Source organism: Eleutherodactylus coqui, chromosome 1, assembly GCF_035609145.1.
Source record: "Eleutherodactylus coqui strain aEleCoq1 chromosome 1, aEleCoq1.hap1, whole genome shotgun sequence".
NCBI classification, from domain to species: Eukaryota; Metazoa; Chordata; class Amphibia; order Anura; family Eleutherodactylidae; genus Eleutherodactylus; species Eleutherodactylus coqui.
Window position 1 is genome coordinate 385,737,844 of NC_089837.1, and position 26,577 is coordinate 385,764,420.

The window sequence follows — 26,577 nt, forward strand, 5'->3', positions numbered from 1 at the left end:
AAAACGTTTGGCACCGTGTTAGCCAGTAGAGTAAAGTGTGATTGTTCCCAGTAAGAGAAACCAAGCAAACTTGTAGATATGATACCTTTTAATGGCTAACAAATATACATCATGTTACCACAAGCTTTCAGGATATCGCCCCCTTCATCAGACTAATGAATGACAGAAACTAGTTTGGATGGCACATAATTATAGCATACAGATGCAGAGGGGAGGGGGGATACCCCTCTTGATCTAGATAAATGTTCACACATAAAAATTTGAGACTTGAAAAAACACAAGACAGTCTGAGCAGAGAGACAAACACTAATTCAGTTCACTAAGCTGAGGATTGCAACACTTTTAGGCATTTAATGGCATATGTTGCCCATTGGCTCCAATGTTAAAAAGAAAAATGGTATACTCCATAGTTTACTTTATTACATGATGCCTGTATAGAGTAAAGTAGTCAACTAGGATATCATATACAGCAAAAAGGTATAACAATGTATACTAGCCCAGTATAGGCCAAAACAACACTCTTTTGGGTGCCGTCAGGTGAATGGAGACTGATAGATACATTTGACATATACCCCGGGAGGTTTTCCAGCACACATATGGAGTGTATACTGCAAATACAGTGTGAATGCATCCTTAGGGATTTTATTATCAAATTCTCATACAAGTACTCATTTGTGTCAAAGTAAACTTGTCAACTTAAAAGTTCATCCATTACAAACATTGTAATAGTACATGAAGTCCATCATGAGCATCCTGATCTTTGTGGGTAGGGTAAAAGTTCATTCAGGGTGGAGATGTTTTCTGCTAGCTTTGATATAATTTTTCATTCTTTGACTTTTTCACCCTGTTACATCATGCTTATGTGCAGCTGGTATAATGTCAAATCCAGTTAATGCTAATTTACTTCCAATGAACATTCTTCTATTACAGTTCCATGAGCATGTGACGTACCTTGTTGACAGCCTCTGGGATTGTACACCTATTTTTTTAAAAGACTGGCCATGTATGACATCTATCCTCTTACAAGATGCCGTGGAAAAGAGAATTGGTGAGCTCATCATCTAATGAATAATGTGATTTCAGTGCAGAGTTTTGAAGAGCAGTGGAGAACAAATGACTAAAGTAGTTTATCACAATGTAAAGGGTAAAATCTGTGCTATGTGTAATGTGCAGATTTTACTGTGGAGTTGCAGTGAATTTGCACACAGATTTTTGGTGAATCTGAGCTGGAAATGTTTTTGTCACATGTGAACCCCGGGTTTATAGTTAGGATCTGCCATAACAGTGGGCCAATGCTGCTCCCAGTAGTTAGACCTCCACCGATCAGCACAGCCTTGGCTGAGAAGTGTGGCGGTGCAGCAAAAAAGTCTGAAAGGCCTATTGTTCTTTACTAACTGTGCAGTCCCTTCCAACTAGTGATCAGTGGGTTTGTGATCTCTGTGTCAGCAAGTTATTAATATCCTGCCATTAGACATATTAGACATATTCTTCTGCTCAATCTGACATTGAATATGGGGAGATGTAACTGCGGATTGGGAGGTACAGTTTGTGAGGCAACCATACAACTCACAATAAGTATTGTGCATGACTCCCATTAATTAGAGTAGTACTTGTGCACAATACATATAGATCACATTGCAAATCAATCGAAGGTGTCATTAAAGTGAGAATGCTAAGAAAAAATTGGTCCTGATTTTACTGTAGAGCTGCTCACCTAAGGGCTTTATGGAAGCTGCGTAGCTAGATGGGGCCTGTATAGGACCTACATATTGATACTAATGAGGATTCCATTTGTGTGATCAGTGGAGAGGAGGTCGATTTCAACTGATCTAATATTTATTTTCTACATCTAACAATAGTTTTATTGGCTTTCAGGTTTGAGTGCAGTTCAGGAAAACTTGTTAGTAGAACTCATGTTGGCAACAATTCGACAAGCAGTTGAAGGCCATCCTCCTATGGGTAGAGGGACAGCAAAGAAGGTGTGTTTATTACCTATACTTCCAAGCAGAAACACATTGTATTGACTACTTCTGATATAAAACATGTGACTAAACAGTAAATTATACAGAATATTCAGATAAGACGATTCTAATTGGTAGGGATGAGTGATGAAATACATGCACTGTCACAGTGAACTGTTGCTGCTTCTCTTTTTATGTAGTCAGTATATTCCCTGTGAAATCCCTGGATACAAACAGCTGCAAGACCATAGCTCTAAGTCTACAGTATTTATAGTGCATATTTCTGCTGGTCTGTTCACCATTCTGTTTGTATCACGGGGATCATATTTCTGCCTTTACTTTGTGTTACACATAGTACATTCTTTTCATTAAAGGTTTTTTAATGTTACTGCACAGCTGTAAGTTACTGCATTCACACTAATGCTCTTTATATCAGCTCCTCTCCACCAAAGAGAAGAAGGCACAACTGGAAGACAGAGAGAGAATTACTGAGCACTTTGCAGAAACCCTTCCCTTATTGTTGATCAAGGTAACCTAAGATATGATCACCGCTCCTTCATGTTCGCTATATTTTTTGTATCACTTCCTCGGCATTTGCCAATGACTTGAAACTTTCATTGTTTGTATCAAGAATGTTTACATTCACTTATATCAAGTAGAGATCTGAGAGTAACTGAAACACAAAGTATAATGGAAAGTAGCCGAATATTTTATTGTAGAACGGGTCTGTTATGTACATAAAACTGGAAAGTCAACTCTTGTTTGGTGCTACTTCCGTATAGTATTCTGCAAGCATTCACTTGTTTTCTTGTGTTTTTTTTTCAGTTTGCAACAAATCCTGATAAATTGGTAAACCTTTTGCAAATCCCCCGGTATTTTGATATAGACTTATATTTTGAGGCCCATATGGAAAAAGTAAGTAATGCATTAATCACCAGTCTGCTTACAAACTGTCTGCTTCACTATTTCTCACAGTATAGATAGATTTTGATTACTTGACTATCCAGTTCACTGGCTACTAATTGTATAACTAAGTATTTTGTAATATATGGTGTGAGCAGGTGGGAACTCCTGTGGCAAGATTACTTTACTTGCAACATTTTATGACTATGATCTATTTTAATGATACCTACAGTACTTACTGTACATGTAGACGAAGGGTAGTAACACATGCCCGCTTTTTAGCACGTTTCCAGCAATTGTGCACATGCTAATTCTATTATTTCAAACTAGCACAGAATTGATACACCTAAAAAAATAATATATTTTACTAACAGTTTACCAAGATAAAATATTTACACAATTTAGGGCTTTTGCCATGTGTCTGTAGTAAGTATTTGTCATGAAACTACATATATTTAGTATTTCATATCAAAAGCATGTGAAAGCCAGCAATCTGATGACTGCTGTTAGGGCTTAAAGGTTTTTTTCCCCAGTTATATAATAAACTCTTCAAAATACTTAGCTTCAGAGTTCTTCTTCATTCCCTCACTACTGGTGTTCAGGTCCGCCTCCACATCTCTGCCTACTTACTGCATGTCAATGTATCGGCCATAGGAACAACACATCGCATTAAGGGTGGCTTCACATGAGCGTGTTTTTGTGTGTACATAGGTGCGTACATAAGTGCGCACCCATGTATGTGCAAAAACACGCGTGAATGCCAGTCCGTGTATTGCCTTCAATGCAGCCGCAGCTGCTGCCGGCGGCTCCATTGTAGGCAATGGTCTGCCGGCACCCCTGAATTGTTTTTCAAGGAAGAGCTTTACAAATAAGCTCTTCCCTGAAAAACAAGAGTTTTAGTGTAAAAAAATAAAAATACTTACCTGTCCGCCGCTGCCATGTCCCCACAGGGGATGAAGAACACATCTGCCGCATGCTACAGATGTTTCCTTCATCCCCTCGGGGAAAAAGAATTCCCTTCTGCACCTGCCACATATGTGACATATGCAGCAAAGAAATTCTTCATCCCTGCGGGGGAATAAAGAATTCCCTACCACGCTGTAACAGATGACAGCTGCTGTAGGGAATCCAGCTGCAGCATCCTGTAATTGTTTTTCAGGAAAGGGCTTTAAATGTAAGTCCTTCCCTGAAAAATAACAAAAAATGGTGAGAGAAATAAAAAAATCTATACTCCCCTTTCTTCAGCTGCCAGGGCTCAGCCGCATCCAGCCAGCTTTCTCCTGCACTGCTGTGAGGAGTATTCAGCAGGCGGGGATTTTAAATCCCCGCCTGCTAAATGGGCTGCCTCTGAGTGGATGAGCACTGTGACCAATCGGAGGCAGCTCTCAGCTATTGAATGACAGCTGAGAGCTGCTTCTGATTGGTCCCAGCACTCAGCCAATCAGAGGCAGCACTCACCCATTCATGATTTCATGAATGGATGAATGCTGCCGCGGCTGAGCCCTGGCAGCTGAAGAAAGGTGGTTTTAGTTTTTTTTTGTTTTTTTTTATTTCTATCGCCATTTTTTTGTTATCTTTCAGGAAAGGGCTTACATTTAAGGCCCTTTCCTGGAAAACAATTACAGGATGCCGGCAGCTGGATCACCTACCGCAGCTGTCATCTGTTATAGCTGTGGTAGGGAATTCTTTATTTCCCGCAGGGATGAAGAATTCCTTTGCTGCATCTGTTACATATGTGGCAGGTGCAGCAGGGAATTCTTTTTCCTCGAGGGGATGAAGGAAACATCTGCCGCATGCAACAGATGTGTTCTTCATCCCCGCGGGGACATGGCAGCGGCGGACAGGTTAGTATTTTTTTTTTTTTACATTAAAACTCTTGTTTTTCAGGTAAGAGCTTATATGTAAAGCTCTTGCCTGAAAAACAATTCAGGGGTGCCGGCAGACCATTGTCTTCAATGGAGCCGCTGGCAGCAACTGCGGCTCCATTGAAGACAATGAGTGCATTCCCTAGGGTGCACGCATGTCCTATTTTTACAGGCACGTACCTGTAAAACACAGACATGTGAACACACCATAGGGAATGCATTGTTTCTAATGTATGCACGCACAAAAACACACTCATGTGAAGCCACCCTAACAGACCAATCAGTCATAGCCTACTGCAGTGACGTCGGTATGCTTCACACATCACTGCAGTGGCTTGTGATTGGACAATCTGTTCATGGGACAGTTTTTTCGGAGGGTTGTGAACAGAGTCTGAAGGGGAGCCCAGCAACACCAGTGAGGAATTGTGAAGTATTCTAAAGGTAATTAATAGAGATGAGAGAGTATACTCGGTAAAGGCAATTGCCCGAGCGAGCATTGCCTTTAGCGAGTACCTGCCCGCTTGAGATGAAACGTTCGGGTGCCAGCGCGGGGGAGCGGTGAGTAGCGGCTGTCAGCAGGAGGGAGCGAGGGGGAGAGAGAGAGATCTCCCCTCCGTTCCGCTCCGCTCTCCCCCGCAGCTCCCTGCCCGCTGCCGGGACCCGAACTTTTCATCTCGAGTGGGCAGGTACTCACTAAAGGCAATGCTCGCTCGAGCAATTGCCTTTACCGAGTATACTTGCTCATCTATAGTAATTAAGGTTATATTTATTACTGTGTCTGAGGCTCCTTTCATAATCTTTAGCACAAATCCAGCATAAAATCCCAAACAAGTAGCACAGAAATAGCACAGCATGTTGCGATATTTTGTCTGGTAAAAAGCTGGATGATGAGATGGAAGCCTAACGTACCTTATTATAGTTAATGGGGTCATTTGGGCACCATCCATGTGAGTTTAATGCTGAGTCCAGTACTTTTGTTATTTTTGTGGTTTAGCTCCAATGACGAAGCCAAACAACAGTAACAATAGTGCAAATGTAAACGTAACCACTTTAGGGCTGTTCAGCACATATAAACATCCTGCGGTCCTGAATCGTGTATTGAGCGTGCTTAGGAGACGAGTCTGCTCCAAACCCAGCGGCTATCAGCTGTTTCTGACAGCGGATGATAACTGCTGTGATCAGAGTTAGTTCTGATTGCAGCACCTAACTGTTTAGATGCCACAGTTAAAGCTGACCACTTGTCGCTGGGACACCCACACACCCCTTTCTACGCCCCATTGGCACCCACGGCAGCTCTGTCAGGGGATGCTGATGGGCCAGCATGGCAGCCCAGAGCATACTAAAGGCACCCAGGGCTGCCACGCATAGATGACCCTCAAGCTCTGCTCAAAAATTCCTATAGAATCCAATACTGAAATTTTGCAGTACATAGTACAAGTGATCAAATTATTGCAAGTTCAAGTTCCCTGTGAGGACTAAATAAAAGTGTAAATAAAGATTAAATAAAATTTTTGTAACAGTTAAAAAACAAAATACACCCCCTTTTCTTCATTTCCCTCCCAAAAAGTAAACAGTCAAACAACTCCACATATTTTGCTGTTTATGTAAAAGTCATAACTATTAAAATATCACAACATTTATCCCATATGGTAAAGGACGGAATGCTAGAATTGTGGTTTTTGTTTTTTTTTCAAAATAAAAAGTGATTAAAAAGATGCATATTTTCCATAGTAGTAGTAATAAAAACTTTATCTCAGCCTGCAAAAGTCAACAATTTTTTTTTTTAAAGTTATGGGTCTGAGAATATGGAGACGGAAAGCAATGTTTGTTTAACTAAAAATGATTTACAATTTAAAACTAGAAAAACATTAAGAAACTATATAAATTTGGTATCACCAGCGAACAAGGTTCATACTGACCCATAGAACAAAGTTCATATGTCATTTTTACTGCTCTGTGAATACTGTAAAAACTAAACCCACCAGAAATGGCGTAATTTACATTTTTTCTAGTTTTTCCCCACCTAAAAAAATGTAAAACTTTTCCCATACATTATACTGTACACTAAATGGTACAATAAAAAAATACAATTCATTCAGCAAAAAACAAGCCGTCATACAGCTATGCTGTATGCATACATATAAAAGTTATGGCTCCTGGAAGGCCAGGATGAAAAAATAAAAAAAGAGAAATCTCTGGTTCTAAAGTGCTTAAAATGAGTGCCACGCCCAATCTAGATGCGCTGGATCCGAAAACCTAAAAGACTCACGGGCTGTGAAGAAACAGGCTGCAACTGCACACAGATAAAGAAAACAGACACCAGGGAAATACTGTCCCTATAAACCTTTTTTCCCAGGGAAGGGACCTTCCTATACGTAGATAACCCGCCTTAATAAGGGTGAACCTGACCACGTACCTAGGCCACTAGCATACCCTATGTGGGAGAGGAGAAAACCACTGAGAACAAGATATCAACAATAGTAACCTCAGCACCAAACTCCTACTTTCCACCACAGTGAGAGGGAGACTGAAATAAACAGCAATGAACTAAGCGCCATGCCAGGTTAGATGGTCCTCCCAAATTACCCGCAGATGAGACCAAGCAAAAATCACCTAAAACCACTCCCAACAGAGCCAGAAAATTAAGGAAAACATGTACAAGACCTGAACCAGATTAATAAAAAAGAGCAGATCCCAGAACCGCTGCAACAATGAGAAGTTTATTATCTAACTTTTATTTATTTATTCATTCATTATAAAACTTTTAAATGTTTTATAAACCCCCCCAAAATATTCTAAGCCTAATTTACATGTAACTGTGTTATCATATGTTTGTTACCAAGCAGTCCGAACAATTATTGCCTATTTAGCGCCTATATAAACGCACTAAAAGATCAATGATACGATCATAAATTGTTTGCTTGCTTCACAAATCGACCAGATCTTAGATATTGACTTTTTTTATAACATTGATACAATGACTTATACTTTACTTTCTAACCAATTACATTTTTGTTAGCAATACGTATGTATGTAATGTTAAAGAAGAGATAAAGTAAAGAATGATCCTCCATTAATAGAAAAAAATCACTGATTTCTATTGGATTGCAGCACTTAGAGGCCTTGTTGAAGCAGATGAAAAGCATAGCTGTAAGTCATTCAGAAGCAGAGGTGCTTGAAGCCTGTTCCAAAACCTACAGCAGTCTCAGTAATGAAAAGCAGAGTAGCCCAAACTGCCAGGTCAGTCTCTCCAAAAAAGAACTGATCAGCCATCTAGTGGACACTTACAGTCGTGTGCTGGATGATGTTCTACAGGAGGTGAGTCACATTGTATTGTGTATGAATTTAAGTTGGCAATGTAGTTAGTACTCAGAAGGAAAATCTAGGGAAAGTTTCAATTATTGCCCTTTTATTATGAAATGAATTGACATCTCCTACTTTGGTATTGTATTTGTATGTACCAACACATTTTACCTCAAGTGAAGATCTGGATTTCATTTCAGTGAGACAACCCTGAAGCAGATTCTCTATTCATTGTATAGCAAAGACTACAACAATGACTTCACTGTTTAATATGTAACTTTAATTTTCCATGGTACATAATGATATATTATTGTGAAACTACAAAGTTCACTTTATGAATTGTGTTTCATTATTTCACCCATAATTTCCTGTTTACAAGTACTACTAACTTACGGGATCATGTATGGACTAGTTTTCATGTCAATGTTCTGCCAGAGCTTTTTTCCTAATAGAAATGGAGAGGTGATTTCCAAAGTGACTTATATCCATTTTTATGAAGAAATTGAGGCAAGAGTGAGTGGTTAAATACTTTCATGATGCCTACAGTATAGAGATGAGCGAGCGTACTCGCTGAGGCAAACTACTCGAGTGAGTAGTGCCTTATGCGAGAGCGGTGAGTTGCGGGAGTGAGCAGGGTGGAGTGGGGGGGGGGAGAAAGTGTGAGAGAGATCTTCCCCCCGCCGGCACCCGAATCTTTAGAGACGAGCGGGCAGGTACTCGTATAAGGCACTACTCGCTCGAGTAGTTTGCTTTAGCGAGTACGCTCGCTCATCTCTACTACAGTATCATTAGCAACGTATTACAGCCTAAATCACTCAAATACTTACAAAACATTTACTGCAAAGATCATATATCATTCCAATGTGTCCAAAGTCACACCACAGAAAATCCTGTTTCTGTAGAAAATGGCATTTGTTGGATTTACGTCACTTTGGAAATCACCTCTTAAGGCTAACTTGACATGGGTGAGTGCGATATTTTGCACTCGCCAACATGCTATTTCCCTGTGCATGCGAGGCGTTATGTGAAAACCATGTCACATCACTTAGGGGAAGTAGCAATCCTCTGCTGCGGCTGTCAGCCATGGTGGAGGATTGCGGAGATTCCGCCATTGTTTTCAATGGGGAAACCTTGCATCATATCGCAACACGTGCACCTAGCACGTGGTGTGATGCTGCCACTGGCCCCATTAAAAACTAAGAGAGATGTGTATGAATTCAAAAGAATGTGGTTCATATTTGTGTGTCTTGCAACGCACAAATCTCACGTGATTTTCTCGTCCGTGTGAAGCCGGCCAAAATTATTCTTATCTGGTCCAATTTAACCATTATAATTTTTGTTTTAGGGAAAAGAGCCTATGACTGCTGAAGATGTGTATCTTATATCCTGCACACTAAGAAGACTTGCAGCTTTTCACAAGTGAGACTTCCTAGCCTGGACAACATTAGCATAACTCTTACATTGCATGCACTATTTCAGTGTCGGAACCTCCCGTTATTCAAGATGCTGGTTTGATTTTTTTTAATTAAAGAGACATAGTCATTACCTTTGAGCCCCATGAACCAAATTATGGGACTCAAAGGTGAGGGAATGGGGAGTCCAGAGAGGCATCGCTTATACTCACCGAGTGCCTCATTCCAGTGTTGTGTCCCCTCACTCAGAGTGAGTCAAGCTGCTGGCACATGCTAACTTTGCTGGAACACAGAGCTGGAAGGGGCTGCTTGGTGAGTATAAAAGATGCCTCCTCGGACTCCCCGTTACCTCACCTTTTTAGCCCCATTACTTAGTTTATGGGGATCAAAGGGAATGAATGTTTGCCTTTTAAATCTTGGATGTATCCAAAAAAAAGAAGTCATTTGAAATGCCTAATTTAAAACTTTGGTTTTATAGCTGGCCATGAAATGGTCCAGTTTTCCCTGTAAGAAGAAAGTAAAATTCAAACGAGTTAGTCAAGTTGCTGTCGGTCCATATTTTTGGTCAATAATAAAGGTAAATTACCTTAGCGCTTAGGATAGAATTATGAAAGCATGATCTTTACGAAGGGAAAGCACATTTATTGCTCTTTTGTAACACTTCTGATATCTGATTGATTCTCTTTTTTTAGTTTTAATAATATTCTTAGTGACAGATATAATCAAAGCAATTGGTGAATTTTTTTTAAATCCTATCCATTACAGTACAAAAGTAGAACAAAAAGTTTTGAAGGCACTTTACATTTTCTCATTTCCAGGACAGATGCTACCTACCTTCCTTACCAGTACTACCCTGATTTCTACATGTACTAACTTTATTATGTTGTTCTCCATATATCTCATTTACAGCGCTCACAATCTCAATCAGTGGGATCTGTATCAGAAGACTTCTGCACTCCTTATGTTTGATATGCCACAGCAAAGCTTGCCAGCTGAGGTAAGCGTGTTATCTCTGTTGACATTGCAGTTTTACTTTTTCCTTTGTGTCATGGAATATATAGCACATAATGCTTATGGGAAGTTGAAGAAGTCCTTTGTTTTGTCTCCATATACATTGTCTCTTACTGTAATCTATATTTCTACTCCTACCTCCTGCTTCTGTACATAATGATCAGTAACAACCTTGAAAACATTTGATGCGTATATAAATCTAATTTTAATCATCAGATTTATTTGAAATCACAATTTTGCTGCAAGTTTTTTCTAGAGTCTTCATTTTTCCAGTAGTCTAAATGTAAAGTAAAAGAGAAGGATCTTTTCCATCCTGGGAAAAAATCAAAGGAGTCATTCTTGTCCGTGTCATCAGGGGACACAGCTTACAGTATTGCTCCAGTTTTAATGTGGTGCGTTTCGGGACTGTGACTTAGGTGGAGCGCTGTTGTGGAGGCAAAAACCCCATTGTTCTTAACTAGCGCTGAGGCTCCCTCATTTTCAGAGTTAGGGGTCTCCGCAATTAGGATGTGAGGGCATATATAAGCAATATACCACCCAATGGTGGTAAAACACCTTCAAATACAGTTTTCCTGGATTGTTTTTTAATAAAAAAAACACAATATAAATTTGAAGTTCCCTTGCTTTATGCAGCATTAAAGAAACTCTTTGTTCAGTATATTCTCTTCTTTGTCTAGCTCGTGCAACCTGCTCTACAGTGCATGTATTATGCCATCCTCTGGCAGCTGTTACCTATCATAGAAGATCCACATACACAGGTACATTCTATGTTCTGTTTTATTTATTTTTATATTACTATGCTTTGTTAGCTACCTAAGGACTAATGCCCATGGCTGGATTTCCGCCGCGGGGGGCCGCGGTGAGCGGTTCTTGATCACGTGTTCGCCATTATCCAATGGATAATGGCGATCACGTAAAAGTAAAAAAAAGGTGAAGCTTCATCTCCCCTCACCGATGCGATCGGTGAGATGACATGAAACTTTTTACCGGAGGCCTCTGTATTTGCACCCCGATGTGATCTTCCTCCGAGAACTTTCCTGGATTCTGCACATGCGACCGCCGGCAAAACATCGGGCACATGCGCAGGAGGCGGGGAGCCCAGGAAATTTAAAATCTTGCTCCCAGCGACCAATGGTCGCCGAGAGCCTGGAGCAGTGACCTTGTTGAGCGGTCGCCAGTCACGTGATAAAAAGGTAGCGATCTACCTTTGGCCAGTCTCACATGACCAGATAGGAATTACGGATTCCACATACATCTGATCCACGGTAATACGCAGATCAATCGCATTGGATTACACAATTCCGCTCACATTAGCGAGTCGGAATTGCGTAATCCACTCGCAGAAAAGAGAACGCAGCAGGTTCTATTTTACCGCGGATATCCGCAACATACAGCCTATTGTGCTCCATGGTCGTGGATATACCCGCAGCCCATACTCAACTACATTGTGTACAGGCTGCGGGTACCCGCGTCATCGCTAAGCGACGGTGCGGGAAATTAAAAAAAAAAAAAAAGGGTACTGCGCATGATCGCCTGTGTGAGTAGGCAGTTATGCGCAGTACATTACGCGGCCGTACGCAGGGTCACAGCTGGGCTCACAGCTGGGATCCGCTGCAGGCCTCCGCAAGCGGATTCCACCTACGGCTGCGTGAACCGGCGTTATTCAGACGGCTACCTGTAATACGTCATTTACAAGAAGCCCCGGGAACGTTCGCCTTCATGCAGTTCCAGGAGCAGCTTGTTGAGCGTCTTCTGTGTGAGACCGCCGCACCTCATCAAGCTTACGGAGACTCAGAGAGCGCCACTTTTTACACCCCATACCCGCTACTGAGGTCACGAAATACCCCCCAAAAAGCATGAGAGGAGGGGGGATACATGGTTTTATTGCCCCATGTGCCCATCCCAACCAGCCTCCGTAATTACCCCTGTCTTTGGAAATACTACACAGTTCACATTATTACTTTTATCTAAGATTTAGGGAACGCTGAAAAGGGCGCGGAGGGGGATTTTTTTAAGGTGCCAATTTTTATTCCATACAAGTGGGCAATGGGGCCTGGAATGTATTCAGTTGTGCCCTGCAATCCAACAGGTGTTCCCTCCATTACAGGCCTTGCCATGTGTCCTTTAAGTAGATTAGGGCCACAAGGGGTATGTTTTTGAACACGGGCAAACGGGGGGATCCATTTTGGGGTAAACGTCTTCATTTCTATGTACACTGTACAAAAAAACCAGTTTTAAAATTGACAAAAAAATTAAAATCCTAATTTTTTTCTTCTGCTTTGCTTAGATTCATTGAAATACTGTGGGGTCAAAATACGCAATACACCCCTAGATGAATTCGTTAAGGGGTCTAGTTTTCAAAATGGGGTCATTTGTGGGGGTTCTTTATGGTTTTGGACGCTCAATGGCTCTACAAGTGGGCAATGGGGCCTGGAATTTATTCCATTGTACCCTGAAATCCAACGGGTGCTCCTTCCATTATAGGCCTAGCCATGTGTTCTTTAAGTAGATTAGGGCCACAATGGGTATGTTTCTGAACACGGGACAAACAGGAGTATCCATTTTGGGGTGAAAGTCTTCATTCATTTGTGTGCTGTACAAAAAAAACAGTTTTTAAATTGATACAACTGCCAAAAAAATGAAAATTTTAATTTTCCCCTACTGCTTTGCTTAGATTTATTCAAAAATTGTAGGGTAAAAATACGCAGTACACCCCTAGATTAATTCGTTAAGGGGTCTAGTTTTCAAAATGGGATCATTTGTTGGGGTTCTTTGTCGTTTTGGCCGCTCAAGAGCTCTACAAGTGTGCTATGGGGCATAAATCACCTTCATGCTAAATTTCTGTTCTGAAAGCCACCGACTACTCCTTATATTTTGGGCCCTGTTGTGCATCCAGAAAAAGATTAGGGCCACAATGGGTGTGTCTCTGAACACGGGACAAACAGGATATCCAATATGGGGTGCAAGTCTTCATTCATGTGTGTGTACAAAAAAAGCTGTTTTTAAAATGACAGAATTGCCAAAAAAACGAAAATCACATTTTTTTTTCCCTATTGCTTTGCTTGAATTCATTCAAAAACTGTTGGGTCAAAATGGGTAGTACACCCCTAGATAAATTCGTTAAGGGGTCTAGTTTTCAAAATGGGGTCATTTGTGGGGGTTCTCTTTGGTTTTGGCCGCTCAAAAGCTCTACAAATGTGCTACGGGGCCTAAAACACCTTCAAGCAAAATTTATGTTCTGAAAGACACTGACTACTCCTTTCATTTTGGGCCCCGTTGTGCATCCAGACATAAGATTAGGGCCACAATGGGTATATTTCTGAACACGGGAGTAACAGGGGTATCCATTTTGGGGTGTCAATCCAATTGGCACTATGGGAAATAAATATGTCTTTAAAATGACATATTTGCAAAAATATGAAATTTTATTTTTTCTCCTCTAAATTGAATTAATTCCTGCAAAAAAAACTTTGGGGTCAAAATATTCATGACACCCCTCAGTGAATACATTAAGGGGTGTAGTTTTTAAAATGGGGTCATTTGGGGGGGGGGGTATCTATTATTCTGACACTCATGAGCCTTTGCAAACTTGGCTTGGTGCAGGAAAACAAAGTGCTCCTCAAAATGCTGAAAATTAATGTTAAATTTGTACGTCTCCTAAATGGTTAAAAAAAACACAAAAGTTTTTCAAATGTGCATTCAGAATAAAGTAAACAGATGGAAATGTATATCCTATCAAAAATTTGTACAGTATCTTTGGACATATTTGTGATATTACAGTTGAAAATGTGAAGAAATGACAATTGTTTCCAAATTTTTCCAATATTGGTACTGTTAATAAATATACACAAATTCTATCGGTCTATTTTCACCACCTAAATGAAGTACAACATGTGGCGAAAAAATAATGACAGAATCACTTGGATATGCAAAACCTTTACGGAGTTATGCTATGTTGAACGACGCATGTCAGAGTTCCAAAATTTGGCTCCGTCACTAAGGCGCAAACCGGCTTTGTCACTAAGGGGTTAATTTCATTGTTATTATTGAAAAACAATGTGAAGTCTGTTTATAGAGGGTATAGAGTTCAGAGATCCAAGTTCAGTATATGTTGGAAAACTGATTGATCTTTGCAGCATTTTTTGCTTTAGTAGTTGTAAGTGTAATCAGTATATACAGGTGTAATACAGCAAATACAAATTTTAGTTTTTTTATTTCTGGTAAATTTACAGGAAGAGCTTAGTATCTATGCAACTCGAGTGAAACACTTTTTCCAGCTGTGTCGGAAATACTTGGGTCACAAATATCAATCTGTAAGAGAGCAGGTGAGTTTATCAGTCTTCATACATACCCTATTCATATTATTTTCATATAATGCTTTTGAAGAATAAAAAAGTTACGTGTTGGCAATTCTACTCTATATTACGGCCCTTTTATACTGGCCGACAGTGGGGTAAACGAGTGCACAAGTGCTGACTTCACCGCTAAGGTCATCGGCGCTTGTGCAGAGCGTTTACACTGACGGACTTTGTTACTGGATTGTGGGCTTCTCCCTGGCTTCTGAGCGTTTACACAGAACGACAAGACCACGATCCAGCGATGTGAAAGAATAGTGAGCGATTTCTGTGCATTTACGCTGCACGGTTATCGTTCAGATTTTGTTGTTTGAACGAATTTTGAGCAATAATCATCTTGTGTAAACGGCTCATTAACGGTTTAGGCAGATAGAATTGGGAGTGTAGTAAACACAGCTCATCACAAATTCATTATTGGATATTATGCCCGTTTCAACGATGCAGCATGACTTCTCTGCGATGGCAGCGTGGAGCAGTACTCTAGTGCAGCAAGAATGTTGCTCTTCTGTATTGACCGCATATCATTTCAGCCATGCTGCCAGTGGGGTTGCAGACTACATGGGTCAATGTAAAGATTTCATCTTTGTCAGCTTGTTGGGCAACAATTGTAGCAATGATTATAGCTGCTGTGCGTTCACACAGGAGTGATGATCGCCCACTAAATGGAGGCGTGCCGGAGACCTGTTTTAGCAACATGCTTCCATTTTGGTTAAACAGTGATTTGTAGATTAACGACTGCCTGTTTACACAGGCCCAACAGTCGTTTGGTTTTTAGGTGAGCTGAAAACCAAGCAACTCCGACAAGTAAGCGATTACTCAGGTGACTATCAGCCCATGTAAAAGTATCCGTACATGTAAAAATCAGAATATATACAGTACCGTGTAAAAGTCTTGGCAGGTGTGGAAAAAATGCTGCAAAGTTAAAAAAAAAAAGTTTTTAAAAATAGAAGGTGGATGATTAGTTCCAAATATCTTGTGCAGCAGGACAACAACCCCAAACATACAGCCAATGTCATCAACAAATATATTCAGAGTAAAGTAGAACAGGGGGTCCTGGAAGTGATGATATGACCCCACAGAGCCTTGAGCTCAACATCATTGAGTCTGTCTGGGATTACATGAAGAGACAAGAGGATTTAAAGGGGTTGTCCATCGAAAGCAAGTGGGGTTATACACTTCTGTATGGCCATATTATTGCACTTTGTAATGTACATCGTGCATTAATTATGAGCCATACAGAAGTTATTCACTTACCTGTTCCGTTGCTAGCGTCCACGTCTCCATGGCTCCGTCTAATTTCAGCGTCTAATCGCCCGATTAGACGCGCTTGCGCAGTCCGGTCTTCTCCCTGGTGAATGGGGCCGCTCGTGCCGGAGAGCTGGTCCTCGTAGCTCCGCCCCGTCACGTGTGCCGATTCCAGCCAATCAGGAGGCTGGAATCGGCAATGGACCGCACAGAGCCCACGGTGCACCATGGGAGAAGACCTGCGGTGCATCGTGGGTGAAGATCCCGGCGGCCATCTTACAAAGGTAAGGAAGAAGTCGCCGCAGCGCGGGGATTCGGGTAAGTACTAAACTTTTTCTTTTTTAACCCATGCGTTGGGTTTGTCTCGCGCCGAACGGTGGGCCTATTGAATAAAAAAAAAACCGTTTTGGCGCGGGACAACCCCTTTAAGCAAGTCTACATCAATAGAAGATCTATGGTTAGTTCTCCAAGATGTCTGGAACAACCTTCCTGCCGAGTTCCTTGTGCAAGTGTACCTAGAAGAATTGACGCTGTTTTGAAGACAAAGGGAAGTCACACCAAATATTGATTTGATTTAGATTTCTCTTTTGTTCTTTCATTTTGTTAAATTACCAAAAAACTATTAAAACTTCTATTTTTAAAAGCCTTCTTACGTTGCGGCATTTTTCCACACCTGCCTAAAGCTTTTTACACAGTGCTGTATTGATGTGTAAACAATGAAGGAAATTCCATTGCATTTCCTGTGATTAAATGTAATTTTGAATGCATATCTATAATGCCAATTAATTCTTTTCAGGCATTCCTTTCCCTATGTGACTTGCTTATGTTACTACACACTAGAGGAGGCAGGATGCTTTGCTGTGTAGATTCAGTACTGGAGTCAGAACTGCTCTCCTTTGTCCGTCAACATGTTTTCCAGGCTGAGGAAGAGAAAAGCAAAGGTGATTTTGTTTATTGCATTAAAATTAAGTTACATGATATATCTCAAGGGTAGAATATCCTATCTGCCTTCTAAACAAAATGATGCCCCCAAAGCAATGTTGGCCAGTACTCCTCATAACAGTATTGGCCTCATGGTCACATATTTTGTTTTATGTATATGTCAATAAGGAAAAACAATCTATTGATGTGTACCATGTATAATTTCCTCTTGAAAGTTTCTTACTTTTTGATCATGTTCCCCCTCTTTCTCCCATGCTTGGATAGAGGGGAGACATGATCGAAACTTTTAAGTCTGTTAACCGTATAAATAAAGTGCAGGAAAGAAATGTATTTATTAGGAAGCTAAACAGTAGAACAAGGGGGCACAATCTGAGATTAGTTGGGAGAAAGATCAGAAGCAATGTCAGGAAATAGTTTTTTGTTTTCTGAAAGACTAAATGCTTGGAACAAACTTCTAGCAGACGTGGTTGGAAAGTCAGCAATAAATGAATTGAAGCTGCCTGGGATAAGCATAGATCTATCCTAACAGATAAATAAGGGCAGGCTAGATGGACCATGTGGTCTTTTTCTGCTGTCAATTTTCTAAGTTTTGATGAAGGTGATTTTATGTTCATATTATAGCATATTGTGTATAAAGGCATTATATTTTTTTATTTCAGCTTTATATAACCTTGTACTAAAAGTAAACATATTAACCCCTTAAGGATAACGCGCGGTAAGTATACGGCGCAAGATTAAAGCCCCTACTTTTGTAATCGAGCAGAAGCAGGTTGGGTTGTCAGCCGTTAGTCACAGATGAGAACCCGAAGGAGAAGGGAGAAGCAGTTTTTAACCACTTCTGCCTTCTCCTTTTCCTGGTACATAGCACTCAATGAGCGCTATGTACTAAGAAGTGAAAGTGGAAGTGGTTCTTCCACTACGCGAGTTAGCGGTCACGTGACGGCCATGATCCCCTATTACAGCAGAACTGCAGGGTCCTAGCAGACCCTGATCAGCTCTGCCAGTGACTATTGTCACAACAGTTGGATGTTTTCCCCTGTAACTGGGGCTCCTATGGATGCCCAAGCTTCAGTGGGAAAGTGTGTAATAAAAAATAAACAAACATGTGAATGTTCCCAGAGGTCTTATATGACATCATGGGGGACATAGATGGTAAAAAAAATAATTACATAAATCAAAATTACAGAATAAAATAAAAATATATATATATATAAAAAAGAAAATAACCCAAAGCCGACGCCAACCAAAACTGTCGCCGTATGCACTCTGTAATCCATTACCATACATATTATATATCAAAACGTCTGAAACAAAATGAGGAACCCATTCCCATACTTTATTATAGCATAAAAATACTGATTTAAAAAAAAATACTATAAACGTTAAAAATAATTATTATTTTTCACTTTTTACCCCCAATAAAACTAATGAACGGAAAAAAAAGTCAGTGAAAAAGATTTTAAAAAGTAGCCCTATATGTCACAGGAAAAAAAAGCAGCAAAAATAATTTTGGTAGCTGAAGGAAAAAAACAGAGCAGTAAAACCGCCACATGGGTAAAATCCCTAAAAAGTGTCTGGTCCTTAAGGTACAAAACAGCCTGGTCCTCATTGTAGTCACTGGTAAGAAGCCTGTTTTAATAACTTATGTGCTGTATCAAGGGTTACTGGGGATAAAAATGTCAGATCTTTGCCAGCAGCTGTGCATACAATGAGGCCACTATCCTCTAAAGCTGAATACACCACTACTGGTTTGCTTTTTTTGGTCGCAGCTGAAATGGAATGTCATATAAATATTACTTGTACAGTATTGATGTTCCTCTCTCCAAGAGCTAACCATCCTTTATTATTTTAAGATGCAGTTGTGTCCGAGACCAATGAGGACGTGACCCTGGTTATTTTACATAGGAAGAGGATGTTACTGGCGGTTTATTGCAAGCTCATAGTTTCCAGCATAGTGGAAATGTCTTCAGTAGCAGAAATCTATAAGCAATATATGAAGGTAAATTGCAACCATAGATCCAGCTTTTTTTATGTACTAAACTATATGTTTCAGTTTAGACCTTACTGCACATTCTGCATTATAAAACATTTATTATTGAATGAATCATCAGGATATATTTAAAATGCAATACCTTGGTAATATATGGTTTCTTTAATGCTGTTCCGATTGTTTTTCAATTCATACACTCATTGTACAAAAAAAATATTAAGCACCTAGAAGGAGTTATCGAAGTCAAGCTTTCTATGTGTGATTGTAACATTAATATAAGTAAATGATTACACTATCAGAGCAAATGTTCTATTGGCGATAAATCTGGCGATTGGGCAGGCCACGGAAGTGTGGGAATGTTGTGGGGACATTCCTGTGACACCCGTGTTTTGCGTGTTCAAGCATTGTCCTGCTGGAAAATACCTCTTGGAAGCCCAGCCATGAGAGGGTCGACCGACTGTCCTATGTGGTAGCCCCCCAGACCATTACACTAGCAGTAGGAGCGGTGTGCTGCTCCATATGAAGAAATGATTGAGGTGCTCACCTTTAGGTTTCCAGACACTAACATGGTTGTCATCAGTGCCCAAACTAAACCTGGATTCGGCACTGAAGACAACCCAGCCTGATTCTTCTTTGCAGCAGTCCAGTTTTGTCGTTCACAACGCCACTGGCAACGAAGTTAACGGTGGGTGTCAAAGGCATTCCACAAAATTAGCGCCATCAAACCAAATCTCCTGCAGCCAAGTGCCTGGAAATTGTTCTGACAAACACAGGGGCCTGTAATGCTGGTGCCACCTGTCTCTGGATGGTGGACCACGAAACAGAGGGACTTGCCCACGCTTGTCGGACAATCAGACAATTCTCACTACCGGTGGTCTGTCAAGGGTGTCCTATGCCCAATCACCTTGTGTGTGTGCCCTGGCGCATTCACTGGTCCCAACACCTCCTAACAGTCTGGTCAGAACGGCTCAGGTGGCGGGAAATTCGTCAATGCAGAGTGTATTTACTATTTGCAAGGTAGAAAAAATATTGCTACCTGCCACTGAAAAATCCTACTACTTAAGCCCTGTTCACACGTTCATAATTTTGACGGGCTTTGGGTTCTATTTATGCACCTAAATCTGACTGAATCCCCTACCCTGAATAAGGTATTTTAAAACCCATTCAACTCATATGGCATGATGAATGAGATGTGGATTCTAAAGTCTGTAGTATGTTCATTAGTGCTGCGGATTCAGAACGAAAAAGCCATTGAATTAAAATGGTGCCAATCCATGTGTATATTTGCTGGCCAATACATTCCAGGAATCCAAATTTGAAACTTTGACTTCTGACGAGAATTTTCTGAAAAAAATGTGGTAGATTTGCCTCCGGGAAATCTATATGGTGTGAACGTGGCCTTTTCCTGATTTATACCCGATTTTATTGGTTAACACAATCGTACCTAATGGTAATTAAAGTTCTAACGTATTATAGTCATTAGGTACTTATGTCCAGCAAGGCACCTTTATGCACTTAAGTTCTAAATAGAAACAGATTATAACAGATCTGTCCACTGCAACTTAGGCCTGGCTCACACGGGCATGCAAGGATTCGGCTGCTAAATCCCGCAGCCGAATACGTGCATGCCTGCAGAAATAGACATTAAAGGCAGCTTCTTACCTCTCTGGATCCAGCGTGGGTCTCCTCTATCATGGCCGGATCTTCTTTCTTTAGTACGGTGGATGCGTCCAGACACGCCGGCGACATGCCCAGCACATGCGCAGTATTTTATTAATTTTTTTTATTCACTGCGGGTGTGCCACAGATGAGACAGCTTCCATTGACTTCAATGGAAGCCATCCCTGCGGGATCCGCAGGAAAATGGAGCATGCTGTGATTTCCTCCCATGTGTGCGACCCGCACGCTAGGAAAAAAAATCACATCCGCATGCTAAAAAGCTGCTATGCGGGCGCCCATGTATCCCTGTGGGCAGCTTGATTCGCGGATCTCCCGCGGGGGTGCCCCTGCACGGTTTCCGCAAATCAAATCCGCCCGTGTGAGCCAGGCCTTACTGTCTACATATACAAACAGATTTTATATACTACACAGAGTATAAAGAAACTCAAAAGCATAAAGAAGATAATGACATGAACATTACAGACCCTGGATTGTAAAACAAGCCAATTTTATATCACTTCAAGTTGATAGAAAGTAGAGTTTCATCAGCTGCTTGGCACTTGCATGTGATAATAAAATGAGCAGCACAGTATGGGTAGTGAAATGAAGTAATTATATCTATATTCATATTTTTAGACATACAATGATTTTGGCGATATTATTAAGGAAACCTTAGGTCGAACAAGACAGATCAACAGGATAGAGAGTGCAAAAACACTGGTCCTTTGCTTGAAACAGGTAAGAAACAGCTATAGAGAAACTGACTGCCAATCTGTTAAATGAGAATGCTTCAGACGGGAAGAGAGGACTGGAAAATGCCTGTTTATTCTTTTTCTCTCTTAACGTTACTGTTATCACACTATTGAAAAGGCATCAGCTAGATGGTTGCTAGTCCCTTCTGGCTAAATGTGCAGTATTCCACCTCTGATTGTGTATGGGATACATTGCTGCCAGTGAGCAGCGTATGCTGAGTCCCAGAAGACACTGTCTGTAGGTGGATGTGTGAATATTGGCAGAAATGTTATCTTGGGAAGTTGATGGACTGGATTTGTATGCTAAAAGATTGTAACAATTACTCAAAATAAGAGTAAAATGTCTAGAGCAAGTGTTTATGATATTAACAATGCTATCTGCACAAAGTAGCAGAAATCTAATAAATGTAACAAACTTGTTCGATGTTGAAAAGTGTTGTATGTTTAGGCAGTTATAAGCAATAGAACAAAAACACACATATAGACCTGTTGTTTAAATAGCCACACCACATTTTTAACATTTCTTGTATAAGCATTTTCTATGTCATTATAAGATATAGATGCACAGATGTGTCCCACGTTTGACTGCTGTTCCAATCTGGGGAGTAACTAGAATCTTATAGGCCTCAGCTGGTTTTCTGCACACACAGGTCCAGCGGTGTTACTGGGATATATACTTGTATAATCTGCATAGAACGTTAAGACTAGAGATGAGCGAGCGTACTCGGAAAAGCACTACTCGCTCGAGTAATTTGCTTTATCCGAGTATCGCTGTGCTCGTCCCTGAAGATTCGGGTGCCGCTGCGGCTGACAGGTGAGTCGCAGCGGGGAGCAGGGGAGAGCGGGCAGGAGAGAGGGAGAGAAAGATCTTACCTCCGTTCCTCCCCGCTCTCCCCTGCAGCTCCCCGCTCCGTGCCGGCACCCGAATCTTCAGGGACAAACACAGCGATACTCGGATAAAGCAAATTACTCGAGCGAGTAGTGCTTTTCCGAGTACGCTCGCTCATCTCTAGTTAAGACCTTATAATTATAGAGCAATTAAAACAAGTGACTGATGGGTGCTATTGTCTCTGAACTGAGTTAGTCACTTTCACTTCTCCATCTTGCCAGACCGCCATGATGACTCCTTTAGCCATGACTTATCTCAACAAAATTTAGCACACAGACATCTTTGATTCTTTACTTTTCAAGCACATCCCCACCTTTCCTCACCTCTACAACAAGAAATCTATCCATAGTTCCCCAGACAGTAATAATGGCCCCTTGTTGCCCCACAAAGTAATCATGCTACTTTTAGGGCCCACACAATAAAAGTACCCACCTTCTGCTCTCATATAGTAATAGTGTACTCATAGTAAGGCCGAGGTCAGACAAGCGTGGTTTACACACTGCTAAGCAATGTGTAAACCACGCTGCTGTCATCCTGAAAAAGATCGCGTGACCAGGCTGTCTCTCTAGCTTCATGGAGCAGCCCAGCCACACATCCATGGTGCGGACTGCATGCTTCCACGGCTCCTATAGGAGCCTATGGAAAGCACCCTGCACGGCGCACACCACGGAGCAGACAGGCTAGTCGGTACTTGCTGTCCTTTTTTTTTTTTTAGAAGTGTAGATCCTGCGCTTCCAAAAAGGGTCTGTGTAAGTGCTTCCATAGCAACCTATTGGTTGCTATAGCAGCAGCAGCAGCGTGTAAACTACGCTTGTCTGACCTCGGCCTAATAGTGCCTCCATTGTATTACCATATAGTAATAATGGCCGCTATAGTGCTCCAACACAGTAATTGAGGCCCCTATAGTGCCCTCATACAGTAATAATACCTGATACAGCAATAATGGTGCCTATAGTGCCCCCATAGAGAAATAGTGATCTCCATAGTGCCCCTATATACTGTAATAATAGCTTCAATAATGCCCCGATGCAGTAATAGTATCTCTTATAGTGTCCCCAGTATTGTACCATAGAGTAATAGTGGTCCCCATATAGTTATAGTAGTCCAAATTGAGTCCCTTAAAGGGGTTGTCCCGCGATAGCAAGTGGGGTTAAGCACTTCTGTATGGCCATATTAATGCACTTTGTAATATACATCTTGCATTAAATATTGGCCATACAGAAGTATGAAGGGGTGCGTCTAATCCAGGCAGAAGGCGGCTTTGGTCGGCGGCATGGAGACGGGGACGCCAGCACCGGAGTGGGTAAGTGTATAACTTCTGTATGGCCAATATTTAATGCACGATGTATATTACAAAGTGCATTAACATGGCCATACAGAAGTGTTTAACCCCACTTGCTATCGCAGGACAACCCCTTTAAGATTACAAGTGGCCCCTTTGTGCCAATTAAAATAAAAACAAACTCACTTTCATGACAAGCTGTTCCTCTTCTGTCTGAAGGCTGGCACAGGCAACATGATGCAGTAACGTCATTGAGCGGCCTGAGCCAGAAGCCAAATGTAACCACCGGGAACGGAAACTCATGGCTCTATGCACTCACCTAGCTTTCAACTGGATCCATGTCTTGAGGAATTGGGACCAGTAGAAAAGTTGCGCTCACCCTCTCTTCTGGGCCTGGTTGCAGTCGCACCCCATGTGACCATGATTGTTAACCCCCTGGATTCACTATATATTCATTACCAAAAATCACAGTAGCCTATAAGTTCTCATGAAACTTCAAAATAACTCGTCACCGACAAGAACCTTACTAATACTAAAATCATAAATTTTATTAATTTTTGTTAAAAGAAAGGGAAAAGGGAGGGGGGACTATACACAAAAATCCACAAACACAGAGAATTTCTTGTGAGTGTTGGTCCGTCTTCAAAGTGACTTGACCATCTCTCCACTCACTACTCTGTTATTTTCTAGGTGAGACAATATTACTTCTTTTCTTATTGTATTCCTCTTGTAACCTCCAAGTGCTGTATATGGTTGATATTTGTAGCACCAGGTTATGTTGGGAGATACATATAGTCTCAAACGTTGAAGGTGATAGGATAATCTGACTCTGTCACCCGCACGTTATATTTATGCGTTTTATGAAATCCAGAGCATTCATTCTTATCATACCCCTAGAGAAATATCAGCAAAGAGATTCATATTAATAAAAAATCAGTGTTTTTCTTGAATTTTCTATGTCTGTACACACTGTCACTGTACACACTATCACACGACGCGTTTCTATGACACTATTTTCGTGTCACTTCATCAGGATGGATTCATCGTATGTACTTTAAATCATAAATCTTGCTTAGTTAGGGTTAGTGGTTATCAGTTGTACACTCTCTCAAAAGCCAAACGGCTGCACTGATAATGACAGATTGTGGCTTAAAACGTCAAAGAATTAAAGGATCATTAATGCTTTATTGTATGCTAAGAACGATCCATTTTAACTTGACGTTTAACAGCTCCTCTATATCGTCCTCATATAAGATAGCAGACAATTCTGAGCCCCCCACGCTAGGTATATATGTGTCCGCACAGAATAATCTTAGCGGGCAATAAATGTAGCAGCCTTCCCTCACTCTTGGTCCTGTACCTCACATAGCTGAATACACAGTTCCTATTGTGGCAAGACCTACATTCACAGGATTAGCATGTTAGTGCATGACATGCCTGTATATGTGTATGATGATAATGGTGACCCGCATATGAAACCGCTTTCAGGTGTTGGGGTCACAGTGCTCCTAACCTCTAAGTTCAGATAACTACTTAAGGCGGTAGCGACCCACATTCAGAAAGTGGACATACTTTGGTGATCAATTTTAGGCATTCAGTGTATAAGCTTCAATTTGTTGCAGTTCATGCATAAGAGAAGCCTATCAAGCTGCGTGCAGAATTGAACTGATGCAAGGGTCCATATCTAGCGGTTTAGTCCATACGGGTACATAATGCATGGGTATAACTGTGCAACTGAGGAAATCTGCAAGGCCCACATTTACGGGGCAAGAGAAGAGGAAAGGCCCACATTTACGGGGCAAAAGAGAAAAAGAAGCCCACATTTACGGGGCAGAGGAGTATAGAAACCCACATTTATGGGGCAGAGAGTTTAGAGAACCCACATCAGTGGGACAAAGATATATTAGAGCCACATCAGCTGCATTAGATGGAGAGCAGCTAACGTGACCATAGGGAGACAGAGCTGGTCTGCATGTGAGCTTTACCTTCTTTTATATGCCTAGCTCCACCCTTTCTTCATGGGGGCTCGTCCTTCACAGCCAGTCAGCATTGTTCAGTCAGTATGGGCTTGTAAGCGAAATCTCGCGATATTCGTGACGTCATCACGTCATGTCGTCGCTGGGGGGAAGTTCCCAGGACCCAGCGGGGCCACGTACGGAGCAACGACGTGACGTGATGACGTCACGAATATCGCGAGATTTCGCTTACAAGCCCATACTGACTGAACAATGCTGACTGGCTGTGAAGGACGAGCCCCCATGAAGAAAGGGTGGAGCTAGGCATATAAAAGAAGGTAAAGCTCACATGCAGACCAGCTCTGTCTCCCTATGGTCACGTTAGCTGCTCTCCATCTAATGCAGCTGATGTGGCTCTAATATATCTTTGTCCCACTGATGTGGGTTCTCTAAACTCTCTGCCCCATAAATGTGGGTTTCTATACTCCTCTGCCCCGTAAATGTGGGCTTCTTTTTCTCTTTTGCCCCGTAAATGTGGGCCTTTCCTCTTCTCTTGCCCCGTAAATGTGGGCCTTGCAGATTTCCTCAGTTGCACAGTTATACCCATGCATTATGTACCCGTATGGACTAAACCGCTAGATATGGACCCTTGCATCAGTTCAATTCTGCACGCAGCTTGATAGGCTTCTCTTATGCATGAACTGCAACAAATTGAAGCTTATACACTGAATGCCTAAAATTGATCACCAAAGTATGTCCACTTTCTGAATGTGGGTCGCTACCGCCTTAAGTAGTTATCTGAACTTAGAGGTTAGGAGCACTGTGACCCCAACACCTGAAAGCGGTTTCATATGCGGGTCACCATTATCATCATACACATATACAGGCATGTCATGCACTAACATGCTAATCCTGTGAATGTAGGTCTTGCCACAATAGGAACTGTGTATTCAGCTATGTGAGGTACAGGACCAAGAGTGAGGGAAGGCTGCTACATTTATTGCCCGCTAAGATTATTCTGTGCGGACACATATATACCTAGCGTGGGGGGCT

General features: G+C 41.3%; 1 protein-coding gene across 4 annotated transcripts in view; it reads left to right on the top strand.

Annotated features, from left to right (window-relative positions):
* Positions 1–26,577, top strand: part of LOC136579225 (cohesin subunit SA-2-like) — a 94,937-nt gene that overhangs the window by 52,279 nt on the left and 16,081 nt on the right. For 3 of the 4 annotated variants that reach the window (XM_066579653.1, XM_066579644.1, XM_066579660.1), the window contains 12 exons: positions 931–1,048; positions 1,876–1,979; positions 2,398–2,490; positions 2,787–2,876; positions 7,841–8,047; positions 9,378–9,451; positions 10,354–10,441; positions 11,133–11,213; positions 14,688–14,780; positions 16,852–16,996; positions 18,851–18,996; positions 21,283–21,384. In XM_066579653.1, coding sequence (XP_066435750.1) covers positions 931–1,048; positions 1,876–1,979; positions 2,398–2,490; positions 2,787–2,876; positions 7,841–8,047; positions 9,378–9,451; positions 10,354–10,441; positions 11,133–11,213; positions 14,688–14,780; positions 16,852–16,996; positions 18,851–18,996; positions 21,283–21,384 — 1,341 coding nt within the window. The remainder of the gene's footprint in view (positions 1–930; positions 1,049–1,875; positions 1,980–2,397; positions 2,491–2,786; positions 2,877–7,840; positions 8,048–9,377; positions 9,452–10,353; positions 10,442–11,132; positions 11,214–14,687; positions 14,781–16,851; positions 16,997–18,850; positions 18,997–21,282; positions 21,385–26,577) is intronic. The other variant, XM_066579659.1, reaches the window with a different exon arrangement.